The sequence below is a fragment of the Rhinolophus ferrumequinum genome, chromosome 13 (genome assembly GCF_004115265.2).
Source record: "Rhinolophus ferrumequinum isolate MPI-CBG mRhiFer1 chromosome 13, mRhiFer1_v1.p, whole genome shotgun sequence".
NCBI classification, from domain to species: domain Eukaryota; kingdom Metazoa; phylum Chordata; class Mammalia; order Chiroptera; family Rhinolophidae; genus Rhinolophus; species Rhinolophus ferrumequinum.
This window is the reverse complement of record NC_046296.1, coordinates 2,435,619-2,448,704: the sequence shown is the minus strand read 5'-3', so window position 1 is coordinate 2,448,704 and position 13,086 is coordinate 2,435,619. Positions and strand designations below refer to the sequence as shown.

The following is a 13,086-nucleotide window of genomic DNA, read 5'->3' as shown; positions in this document are numbered from 1 at the left end:
ACAGGCTTGATTGATTACACCATGGCCATTGGTGATTGATTCAATCTCTAGGCCTTCTTCCCTCACCATAAATTAGAGGGGTGGGACTGAAAGTTCCAATCCTCTATCCCAGTTGGTCCCCGTGAAAACCAGTTCCCATTCTTAGGTATTTTCCAAAAGTTATATTATTAACATAAACCCAGTTGTGGTGGAAAGGAGCTTGTTATGAATAACATTTCATTTTCAGGGCTTTGAACTGATTTCAGGAACTGAGAATAAGAGACCAGTTATTACAACAACAGATGCACCTATTGCTCTGATATATCAGGAAATTCCAAGAGTCTTTGGAGCTGTGAACCAGGAACCCTTGGCAAAGACCAAATGTATATGAGAAATATATTTTGATCATCTGAATGACCCGATATATATTTCTTGTAAATCACAATATCGCAAGGAGTGATCACTTTCCAACTCACATTATGAGGCCAGGTTTACCCTCATACCCAAACCAGGCAAAAATAATGCAAAGAAAGAAAACCATAGATCACTATTCATCATGACTATAGACCAAAAATACTTCAATAAATATTAGCAAATCAAATTCAGCAATATATAACAAGGATAATAAATCATGACTTCGTAAGGTACATCACAGAACTATGTTTCTTTAACATTGGGAAAAATCTATCAGTGTAATTCAGAATATGAATAATTACAATAAAATAGAATAACTGATTGTATCAACAGATGCAGAAAACCAGTTGACAAAATTCAATACTCATTTATGATGAAAGCTCCTGGCAAGGTAGGAAGAATAGGTAACCTTTTCAGCCTGATAAAGTATATTTATAAAAATCCTAACATATTACTTAAGGGTATCCACTGTCAACACTTCTATTTATTAGGCAAGGAAAAAAAGCCAAAAGACAAGATGACTAAGAAATAGTGTATATGTTTATTTGTGTATGACATGGTTTATGTAGAAAATCTTCAGAAATAAAACAACTACTAGAATTAATAAGTAAATTTAACAAGGTCACAGAACATGAGATGCATGTACAATAATTAATAGCACTTTAAAATAGTAGTGGCAAACAACTTTAAGTACTAGTGTCAAGAAGAAATTTTAAAATTCCATTTATAAGCACAGAAGAAACAAAACACTTAGAAGTAAGTTCAACAAAGATGTTTTGTTTGACCGTTTTACTGAATATTGCAGAATATTGCTGACAGGAATTAGAAGACCTAAATAATACCTTGTGTTTTAATGGAAGACTCAGTATTACTAATAGGTCAGCTGTCTTCCAATTGATCTACACATTCAATAAAATTACAATCAAAATCACAGGAGAATTTTTTTTTTGGTAAAAATTGACAAGCTGATACTAAAATGTGTTTGGAAGTACAAAAGGCTAAGAACACACAAAGCAATTTTTAAAAAGAAGAAAAAGGAAGACTTATTTGAAGAGCTGCTATAATGCCACAATAATTACAATGAAACAACATCATAATATCGGTTAAACAATATACATATGACATCGAGGAGGAGAACAGAGATCCAGAAATAAACTTACACAGTTGATTTTTGGCAAAGAAACCAAAGCAATTTAATGGTGCTGAAGTAAGAGGATATCATGTAGAAAAATATGAAAATTACCACAAACCAAATTTTAAAATTACCACAAAATGTATCATAGACTACATGTAAAAGCTAAAATTATAACTCTCCTGGAAGAAAGCATAGGGAAAAGAAACCATTTATGACTTTGCAGTAGGCAAAGGACAGGGGGGAAAAGCACAAACAACAAAAAGAAAAAGGTAAAACATTGGATTTTATCAAAAGAAAAAAAATTTGCCCTTCAAAATAAACTATTAAGTAAACAAAAAAGCAAGCCACAGAATGGGAGAAAGTATTCACTATGCATATATCTTACAAAAGACTTACACCCAGGATATATAAATAATTTTATAACTCAATAATAAGAATATAAACAATTCAAAAATGGGTAAAAGATTTGATTAGACAAATCATTAATGACGATATACACAGGAGGTCAATAAGCACATAAAATTATGCTCAATGTCTTTAGTAATCACGGAAATGTAAAATAAAATTCCAATGAAATACCACTACAGACCCATTAGAGTCACAGGAATTAAAAAGACTGACAATATCAATAGTTTACATGGATATGGAACAACTGAGAGTCTCCGGCATTTCTGATGGGAACAGAAAATGATTCAATGACTTTGGAAAACAATTTGGCATTGCTTTAGACTGAATGTTTGTGTCCCCCAAAATTCATATGTTGAAAACTAATCCTCAGTATGATAGTATTTGGAGGTGGGCTTTTGGGAGGTGAGTAACTCATAAGAGTGGAGCCTCATGGATTGAATTAGTGCTCTTGTAAAAGAGATCCCAGGAAGCTCCCTTGCGCCTTCTGCTATGTGAGGACTCAATGAGAAGACAGCTATCTAAGAACCAGGACATGGGCTTTTACCAGACACTGAATCTGTTGGTGCCTTGATCTTAGACTTGCCAGCTTCCAGAACTGTGAGTAATAAATTTCTGTTGTTTAAAAGCCACCTAGTCTATGATATTCTGATATAGAAGCCTGAATGGACAAGAAACCTATTTCTTAAAATATGCTCAGTTAAAGAAGCCAGAGAGGAAAGAGCTCATACTTTATAATTCTATTATATAAAATACAAATTAATCTATAGTGACAATAATAAATCAATGGTTTCCTGGGGTTCAGCATTAGAAAAAGGGATGCATTTTAAAAGAGAAATAAAGACCCTCTCTGAGTTTGTGGAATTGTCCTAGATCCTGACTGTGGCAGTGATTTTATATATAAAATGGTCAGAATTCGTTCATTTTTAGATGCAGCTTATCATATGTAAATTATTCCTCAATAAAATTGAGACAGAAAAAAATATCACATTTGAATCAACTCTCCACCTCTGCTAAGCGTTGGTTGGTGGACTGGTGTCTTTAGTCACTATTATTTATGTTGAAAAGGTTTTGCAAACTTCTACAATGGTATCTGTGAAAGGGTTGCCATTAGTATGATCTTGTGAGACTTGTGAGACTTGGAGAGCTTGTTAAAGGTGACACTAAAGGACCATTTCCTGAGACACCTCCTCAAAACCGTTTTTTTTTTTCCACACCACTTCTGACACCAAAATGTAGGTGTGTTTTCTCATATCAACCAATTCTCCAACTCTCCAGACACCAACTTGGTGTCCTCCAATTTACTTTAATTCTGACAGTAACTACCCAGAATTAGCACCAACCCCACAAGTTAAGGACTCAGTCCCATAAGACCGCCCCCCCTTTAGATACCAATTCCATGTTTCAGCCACCCATACCTCTGACTGCCTGCCTGTGAAATTGGGGATTTCCACAACCCCTTCTTCAAGTTCAATAATTTGCTACAACAGCTAACAGTGCTCAGGAAAATAGTCTACTTTCTGTTACTGGTTTTCTTTAAAGGATGCAAATCATGAACAGCCTGAGGGTATCGTGCAAGGTATGGGGGAAAGGGCGCAGAGCTTCTATGCCTTCTCCAGTTATACCACCCTCTCAGACCAACCTGGAAGCTTTCTAAAAATCATCTCTTAGGGATTTTATAGAAGTTCCAACTCATAAGCATGACTGATGAAATCACTGGCCCTTGGCTATTGAACTCAATCTCTAGCTCATCTCTTTTTGCTGAGGTCAGGGCCAAGGGCAAGGGTGAGAGGTGTGGGATTGAAAGGTACAACCCTCTAATCACTTAATTGGTTCTTCTGGCAATGAGCCCTGACCCTTAAACTATCTGGAGCCTAGCCTGTCATCTCATTAGCATACACTCAGACATGGTTGAAAAGGGCTCATTAAGGATAAAAAAAAAAATCCTCTTCTCACCGTATCACTCAGGAAATTACAAGGTTTTTTAGGAACTCTGTGTCAGGAGACAAAGACAAAATATATATATATATATATATATATATATATATATATATATATATATTATCATAATATCACATCTCCACACTGAGTGAAGAGGGTAAATCTAACCTGGTTTTCCATTAATGATATGAACTTGTTTGAGATTTATTCTTGGCTGTTTTCCCTCCAATATGTGAAAAATACAACATGGGGAGAACGATCCAAGATGGTAGAGCAGATAAATGCTGTGCTTGTCTCCTCCCGTGAACATATCAAAATTACAACTACATTATAGAACAATCAACCTAGAGAACCATCTGAAGTCTAGCTGAACAGAAGTTTTATAACTAAGGATATAAAGACGAAGCCACATCAAGACTGGTAGGAAGGGTGGAGATGTGAAATGGGCTGGCCCCAAACCTCTGTGTGGTGGATGAAAATTGGGAGGGATATCTCAGCCACAGAGATACCCCTGGATGAGTGAGGGACCTCATCCCCACATGAGGCTACCCTGCCCAAGTACTGGTGCTGGAAAGAGGAGTCCCCACAATATTTGGCTATGAAAGACTGGGGATTCTGACCATCTGGCTGGGACACAAGGCTGTGGGAAACCCAGCCGTCCTCTTAAAGGGCCCCCACACAGGCTAACTCACTCTCTGGCACTCACCCTGGGCTCCAGCAGAGGGACAGTGACTCAGGGGGCATTGGAGACATACAGGGGGCAGACTGAGGTGAGGGCTGGAAGATAGTTACCATTTTCCCTGTGCAGGGTCCTCCTGTCATGCAGTCCACAGGTGGGTACTATCTTTTCTGTGTTGAGCCTTCCTCTATGCCTATATTTTGAACTCTGTATCTGGTAGGTTGCCTATGGCCAAATCTGAATCTGGTTGGTCTGGTGAGCTCCACTCGCTCCACCCTGGTGACTTATTGAGAACCTGCCACACTCAACTTCATACCACTTTATTGGTGGCTGAACCTCCTGGGAGCCAGCAGCCAGCAGCAGGCCTCAGTGTGTCCTGGCTTTCTACGGAGCTATCCCAGACCTGCTACTAAGGGAAGTCATCCTCAGTTCACTGTGAGGCCTCTCCCACGTGTCTTCAGGTCAGCGACCAACTGTGGATCACTTTGTAGCTCCTACCAGGTAGTCCCCGGCTGGTCACAGGCAGTGGCTTACCTGGGCCTGCACCAGAGCCCCTCCCAAGAAGCCCCAGAACCAACACACTTGGAGGTTGTTTTCAGACCACAGCAGGACACCACCCAATTAGCCTCACAAGTGGCACACCCAAAGGGTGGTCTCAACAGGCACCAGAGACCACTGGGGGAATCCTGCTCCATGTGATAAACTCCCTATACAGCAGCCCATAAGCTTTGGATGTGGCCAAACCCCACAGCCAGTCAACCTGAGGGTCAACCCCACCCACTGTCATGCCAATAGCAATCAAGACTCAAATATAACAGGAGAGTGCACACAACCCACACAAGGTACACTGCTGGAGCACCCAGCACAGGTGACAAGGGAGACTGTGCCACTGGGCCCCACAGCAACCTACTGCTACTTGGCCAAGACTGGGAGATGTAGCAGCCCTACCTAATACATAGAAACAAACACAGAGAGGCAGCCAAAATGAAAACAAAAAAGAAAGAAAGAAAGAAAAGAAAGAAAGAAAGAAAGAAAGAAAGGAAGGAAAGAAGGAAGGAAGGAAGGAAGGAAGGAAGGAAGGAAGGAAGGAAGGAAGGAAGAAAGAAAGAAAGAAAGAAAGAAAGAAAGAAAGAAAGAAAGAAAGAAAGAAAGAAAGAAGAAAGAAAGAAAGAAGGGGAAAAAAAGAAATACATCCCAAATGAAAGAAAAGGAGAAAACTCCAGGAAAAGAACTAAAGGAAATGGAGGTAAGCAACCTACCAGATACAGAGTTCAAAACACTGGTTACAAGGATTCTCAAGGAACTTAGTCAAAACTTCAATAGAGAGATAGAAAGCATGAAAAAAGACTTAGAAACCACAGAAAAAGAACAAGTCAGAAGTAAAAAAAATACAACAACTGAAATGAAGAATGTACTAAAAGGAACCACCAGCAGACTAGATGAAGCAGAGGATCAAATGAGTGATTTGAAAGACAAAATAGCAGGGGGAAAAATTGAAACAAAAGGAAAAACGAATTCAGAAAAATGAGGATAGCTTAAGAGACCTGGGACAACATCAACTGTAACAATATTCACATCCTGAAAGAGAATAGAGAGAACAAGCGATTGAGAACCTGTTTGAAGAAATAATGACTGAAAACTTTCTTAACCTGGCAAAGGAACTAGACATACAAGACCGAGAAGTGCAGAGAGTCCCAAACAAGATGAACCCAAATAGGCCCACACCAAGTCACATTACAATTAAAATGGCAAAGGTTAAAGACAAAGAGAGAATCCTAAAAGCAGCAAGACAAAGACAACTAGTAAGTTATAAGAGAGCTCCCATAAGATTGTCAGTTGATTTCTCAACAGAAACTTTGCAAACCAGAAGGGATTGGCAGGAAATAGTCAAAGTGACAAAAAGCAAGAACCTACAACCAAGACTACTTTACCCAGCAAAATTATCATTTAAAATCAAAAGATAGTTAAAGAGCTTCACAGGAAAGAAAAAACTAAAGCAATTCATCACCACCAAACCAGTATTACATTAGAAGGAATGTTAGAGAAACTTCTTAAAAAAAAAAAATCAAAAATATGAATAATAAAATGGCAATAACTACATATCTATTAACAATTACTTTCAATGTAAATGGATTAAATGCTCTGATAAAAAAAACATAGGGTGTCTGAATGAATAAGAAAACAAAATCCTTACATACGCTGCCTACAAGAGACTCACCTCAGATTGAAAGACACACACAGACTAAAAGTGAAGGGATGGAAAAAGTTATTTCATGGAAATGAAAAAACAACAACAATAACAACAAAAACTACTGGGGTAGCAATACTTATACCAGACAAAATAGACTTTAAAACAAAGACTATAACAAGAGACAAAGAAGGACCCAGTAATCCCACTTCTGGTTATTTATCTGAAGAAACCCAAAATGCTACTTTGAGAGGACATGTGCATCCGTAAGTTCATCACAGCATTATTTACAATAGCTAAGATGTGGAGGCAGTCTGGCTGTCCATCGATGAATGAATGGATAAAGAGGAATTGGTACATATAACAATGGATTATTGCTCAGCCATAGAAGAGAATGGGTTCTTGCCATCTGTGGCGGCATGGATGGACCTGGAGGGAATTGTGCTGAGTGGAGTTTGCCAGACAAAGATGCAAAGTGATTTCACTTATATATGGAATCTAAAGAACAAAATAGACAAACAAAACAGAAACACACTCATAGGTACGAAGAACATTTTGATGGTTGCCAGATGGAAGGGAAGTTGAGGAGCATGGGTGAAAAAGGGGAAGGAATTAAGAAGTATACATGGTTGTTACACAGTAGTCATGGGGATGTAGGATATAGCATGAGGAATATAGTCAATAAATATTGTAATAACTTTGTATGATGTGAGATGGGTACTAGATTTTTCAGGGTGATAGATGGGAGGGGTTGGGGAACAGGGTGAAAAAGGCGAAGGAAGTAAGAAGTGCAAATTGGTAGTTACAAATTAGTCATGGGGATGTAAAGTAAAGCATAGGGAATATAGTCAATGATGTGATAATAGCTATGTATAGTGCCAGATGAGTAGTCCAGGAGATCGCTTCTTAAATTGCACAAATGTCTAAGCACTATGCTGTATATCTGAAATTAACACAAAATAATATTGACTGTTAACTGTAATTGAAAAATTTAAAAAGTGGGGAAAGAGTTGAAGGGGAATAAGAGGCTCAAATTTCCAAGTATGAAACAAATAAGTCATGGGGATATAGTGTACAGCATAGGGAATATAGTCAATAATATTGTGATAGCATAATATGGTGTCAGATGGTTGCTGGACTTACGGTAATCACTTCTTTAGTTATATAAATGTTAAACAACTATGCTGTACACCTGAAACTGATAAAATGTTACATGTTAGCTATATTTTTTAATTAAAATCATTTAAAAAGTACACATACATTATTGTGATTTAAAATGAGTCCAAAGAAAATCTTTCACAACTATAATGACTTCCAGAGCCTGGTAATTTGAAAGATAAGAATTGTTTTTCATGTAGTAATTGTGTCTGTAAGTGTAGTCTTCTTAATTATATGTACTACTTTAGCTTCTGAAACTGCCATGGCATCTTCCGGGTAGGGCACACTGGCATCCAGGGATAGGGCTGGCCCGATTGGCTTTCCCAGGCCCTTGGAACAGAATGGGTAGCTACTTATAATCTGGAGAGCTATGCAAAAGTGTTTTTGTTTGTGGCAACAACATGCAAATCTTTGGGTCTCAATCACATTCCGTGAGTTTTCTCTGGGTTTGAGAGTCAAATAAACTCCCAGATCCCACCTGGGAGTTTGAATGCATTCAAACCTGTCCTTTTGGGGTCTTGTGGAAACATCTGGCTCCTTATCTTGACTTAATTCCTTGCAATGTGAGCACAACTCCAAACGTGCAACACCCAGAGCTTCTGAGACCCATATGTGGCTTGCTCTGAGGTCACGCAAAGGGTGAAGTTGGACTAAACAAACTCACTGAGTTGGGATACGACCACTAAGTTTCTTTTGGATTCATTTTAAAGCCATAAGTCACAATTTTCTTTCATGCAGCCAAGATTTTTCTTGAAACATGGCTTCATTTTACTTAAATAAAATAGACCAGTACTATACCAGTTTTGTAAAATATGGTTGATACACAAACATACAGATCATTGATTCTATTTCCTTGAGTGTTAACTTCTGCCCCTTCTTTGATTTTTTAATTTGTATTGGTATAGGAAACACAGGCTAATCGGTGTGTGTTGTGGTTTTGCAGGACCCTTTAGGGCTTGATATTCTCAAAGGTCTGCATTTTCTACAGAAATCTTACTTTACCTATTTTATGTGTCTCATTAACTGTGTGGCAGCTGCCATTTTGCAGAAGTTCAGTTTAAGTTCTAGGCTTGCCAAGTGACATGAAATAGTGATATAAGATTGTTGCAATTTCATAGAAATGTTGAAGTAAGTAGAGAAATAGTAGGAATATTGGAAGTGTATCACATGGACTAGAGTTGTTTGGGGGATCCAGTGAGATGATATATATGGAAAACGTGGCTGACAGAGTCCAGGAAGGAAAGAAAAATCACACAGGTAAAACAGAGATATTTTAATATCAAAATTATAATTACAATAAAGGAATAGCTAGCTACAAGATATAAGGAGACTCTATGGTAACATAGGGTTCAGGGACAGCCCACAAAGAAGGACAACCTTGGAAGGGGTACAGATCTCACTAGAGAAAGTATGGATGGGCCACTGGATAGCAGAGAAGCTGTCTGGCTTAACCAGACTGGAGCTGGTCTGGAGTTGCTGGACAAACCATAGACTACCCTCCGGAGGGCAGAAAGGCAGCAGGCATCAGCATCAGTGTCGCGGGACATGCAGTGAGAGCCTGGGCTCAGGATAGGGTAGAAGGCTTTCAGAGGAACAGTCTGAATGGTCTTAGAGAGGGAGGGCTACTCAGGTGGATACCCCTGCCGTAGCATGCTGCACATGGGCCATGTTGTTTTTGTTGTTGTTGTTTGTTTTTTTTTTATATCTAGAGGCCTATGGGCAGTTTATCACCAGGCAGAAGACATAAAATTGCAGAGGGATGACTTTCAGGGCCTGTGGTCCTGGCAGGCTCCACAAGAAGTCCTCACACACATGGCTGACTTCTTCTAGGCAGCCTAGGAAGTTGCAGGAAGACCCTCCCTCCTGCAATGTCCCTTCAGCGCCCTCTACTGAGAGAGCTTAACACGGTGCTAATGTTAAAGGAGAAATAATAGGAATTCCATTGTTGAAGAGTGCATTGGGAGTTGAGAGAAAAGAAATGGACACAGAGAGCTTAGCAAAGAGATTGGCACACAGTAGGTGCTCAGTGATTAAAAACAGTGAGTATGACACTTATTCAGCAAAACTGAATGAATTTAAATTAGATGGAATGCATTTAAAAATCAGGCAGCCGTGTTAATATTCATTGCCATTTCAGTTATTGTTGTGTATTATTTAACTAGACATAAAGTTAAGAACCTGTATGTAAAATCTTTATCATTTCTAATTCATGTTTCTTTTTTTCTTTTCCCATTTTCTTTTTATCCAGGTTTTATACAATATATTAATTGCCTTCACAAAGATGCATAAATTTGAAGCCATAAAACCTGTTGACATTTTGGCTGGATGTGCCCGATTCATAATTGTAGGGCTTGGGGGAGTATTTTTCGGCATTGTTTTTGGATTCATTTCTGCGTTTATCACACGTTTTACTCAGAATATCTCTGCAATTGAACCACTGATCGTCTTCATGTTCAGCTATTTGTCTTACTTAGCTGCTGAGACCCTCTATCTCTCTGGCATCCTGGCGTGAGTACAAACTAAAGACCACCTCTAGTAGCAAAAAAAGAGAATTTAGGATCACATTTTGTGGATCAGCATCTGGAAAAGGCTTGACTGCTGACACTAATTCTCAAAGGTGTTGTAGGATTCAGATTTTTTAAATGTTTGTAAAATCTGATTTAGATCCTTTGCCAAACAAATGTTCTCTCCAGCATTTGCATTTGCTCTCTTCTCATGATTTGCCTAAGGAGAGTATAGCAATTATAAAGTCATGTTAGAATGCTTAGAAAAGCTGCTAAAAAGAAAAGGTGGGAGAAGTTCAAGGTTAAAGTCTCATCTGAGTAATTTTTTTTTTTGAAAAATTCATTATCTTAAAGGGTAGCATGTCATGAGAAACTATCATTGCTGAGCTTTGCCTTCTGTTATTTCCTTTAAATCATCACATCACAGCTGCAGGACTCATCAGTGTAGAATGAAACTAGGTAGATGGGATAAGACTAGAAATCCATGTTTCTTTTTCCTAATGAAAATATTTTAAAAAATATTTACCTTGTGTAGATTTTGAAATGAGGCTTCTCAACTTGGCTTACTATATCTGGTCATGTTTTCTCTATGACCAGCTATCCAGGCAGGAATACTTTATTGTATAAAGATACCTATTTTAATTAAACATAGTAGTGTAAAATCTAGACACTCATTAGTGTCCCACTTAAAAGTGATCAAAACTACTAAGATAAGGCAAAGTTCTTCCCACCTCCCACCCAAGACTTGTTAAGTGGATCTAGAAGAGAAATATTTCAAATGAAAAAGTTCTCATTAAATTGTTGTCAGAAATATTAGTCAGGTGGAGAAAATGAGAGGTTTTGCTGAATTATTCTTTCTATGTAATTGCAACGGATTTATTGGGGTTTAATGCAGAGTGGAGTAGAAGGTAGGAGGGGCGTTGACAAAGCTCTCGATCAGGGATAGCAAGATAGAATCAGTCCAGTTTCTGGTTTGTGTATGAATTGCCCACTATTTTGTTGTGGGAAAGCCATCCTACCCTCCTTCCCCATCATACTCAACTTGTGCAAACCCCTTGGGGAGGGAGAAGAAGAAGAAAGAACATCTGTGGAAAACTGCCGTCAAAGAAGGGACAGAGAAGATGTTCTCTGGGTATAAAAACAGAATTTGTATATCTGTGGCATCACCAATAGGGAGGATTTTTCCAGGAGGGGCCTAATTTTGTGCTTCTCTCTGAGACTGTTCCTTTTGCAGAATCACAGCCTGCGCAGTGACAATGAAAAAATATGTGGAAGAAAACGTGTCCCAGACATCCTACACGACCATCAAGTATTTCATGAAGATGCTGAGCAGTGTCAGCGAGACCCTGATCTTCATCTTCATGGGCGTGTCCACCGTTGGGAAGAACCACGAGTGGAACTGGGCCTTCATCTGCTTCACCCTGGCCTTCTGCCAGATCTGGAGAGCCATCAGTAAGAGACAGCAGGGCCCCCAATAGTCTCTTGCCTGCTGCTTTTTAAATTTTCTCTTATTCCATTCTGCAGTGTAAAAGCGTAAGTAGTGAGGTGAGGCTGACTGGTCTTACTGGTTAGGGGAGTACAGGCACTTTGTGGTGACCAGGAATGTTCTGTTTATTCTTTCAAATGTCAAAGTCATTAGTTGACTGATAAGGTTCTGCCCTGAAGCAAGGAGTATTTTTTTTTTTAATCAAATAGAGAATTTTCACATCTACACATCTAAGTATAACAGCAAATTCATCTCTTGCTCTTCACTTCTTTGCCAGTTTGTCCCCTATTGCACCTTAAGTCAGATATAGATTATAAACTTCAGGCATTTACACTTTTATTACAGGAAAAGTGAGATGTCACAAATTGTGTTCTATGTAAGGCAAGCACTGTTAAAAAACATTTCCTTAAATAAATAGGTGGTTTCATTTGAGGATTGAGTGTGATATGTAGAAAACCGAGGACTAGGAAGTGAATCTTTAGTTTTAAGAAGTGCTTAGTATTAATTAGTAAAGGGACCTGTATGATGCAACTGGCATCACCCTTATGAAATGTGCCTAATTAAAAAAAAAAAGAAGAGATGTCTTGACTAATGGCTGGTGATTTATCTTGTATATTTATATACTTCTGGAGCTAGAAAAAAAAACACTAAGTACTGAGCTACAATATACGAGTTGCCTTTTGATTAGAAGCAATTATAGGTTTAAATGATTTGGACAAATATTTGAAGCATTTTTTTAATGACTTTGGTCAATAAGGTCAAGCCAATTACCAAAGGAATTAGGAGAAAAACTGAGAACTTATCTTGAGCATATCAATTCTAAATGAATTTAGGATGACTTTATGATCTAGAAGAGAATAAGAATAATATACAAATATTAAAATATTCATAAAACTAAATCTGAATATATGTGCCTATCGAGTCCCCAGGGCAGAAAAAGAATTGAGGAAACTTAGAAATTTATAATCTCACATCCAATCCTGGCACTATTACTAACTATTTGACCTTGGACAGACATTGAAGTACCCCAAATTGTCTTCCTCAACCACAAAATGGTGGGTGTGGACAAATTTCTAAGGTCCCTTTCAGTTGTAATACTGTAGGGCTCCACAGGGGACTAGAGCTAATGTGAAGAGAAGTAACACTACAGAGCTTCCGCACAGCCAACAAGACTAGAAACCATCTAGGAAAAGATTA

At 38.3% G+C, this 13,086-nt stretch overlaps 1 protein-coding gene across 1 annotated transcript in view; it reads left to right on the top strand.

Annotated features, from left to right (window-relative positions):
- SLC9A4 (solute carrier family 9 member A4) overlaps positions 1–13,086 on the top strand; it is a 58,496-nt gene that overhangs the window by 19,168 nt on the left and 26,242 nt on the right. Inside the window, exons 3-4 of the mRNA XM_033125066.1 lie at positions 10,148–10,407; positions 11,638–11,855. Of these exons, the coding sequence (XP_032980957.1) occupies positions 10,148–10,407; positions 11,638–11,855 (478 nt within the window). The remainder of the gene's footprint in view (positions 1–10,147; positions 10,408–11,637; positions 11,856–13,086) is intronic.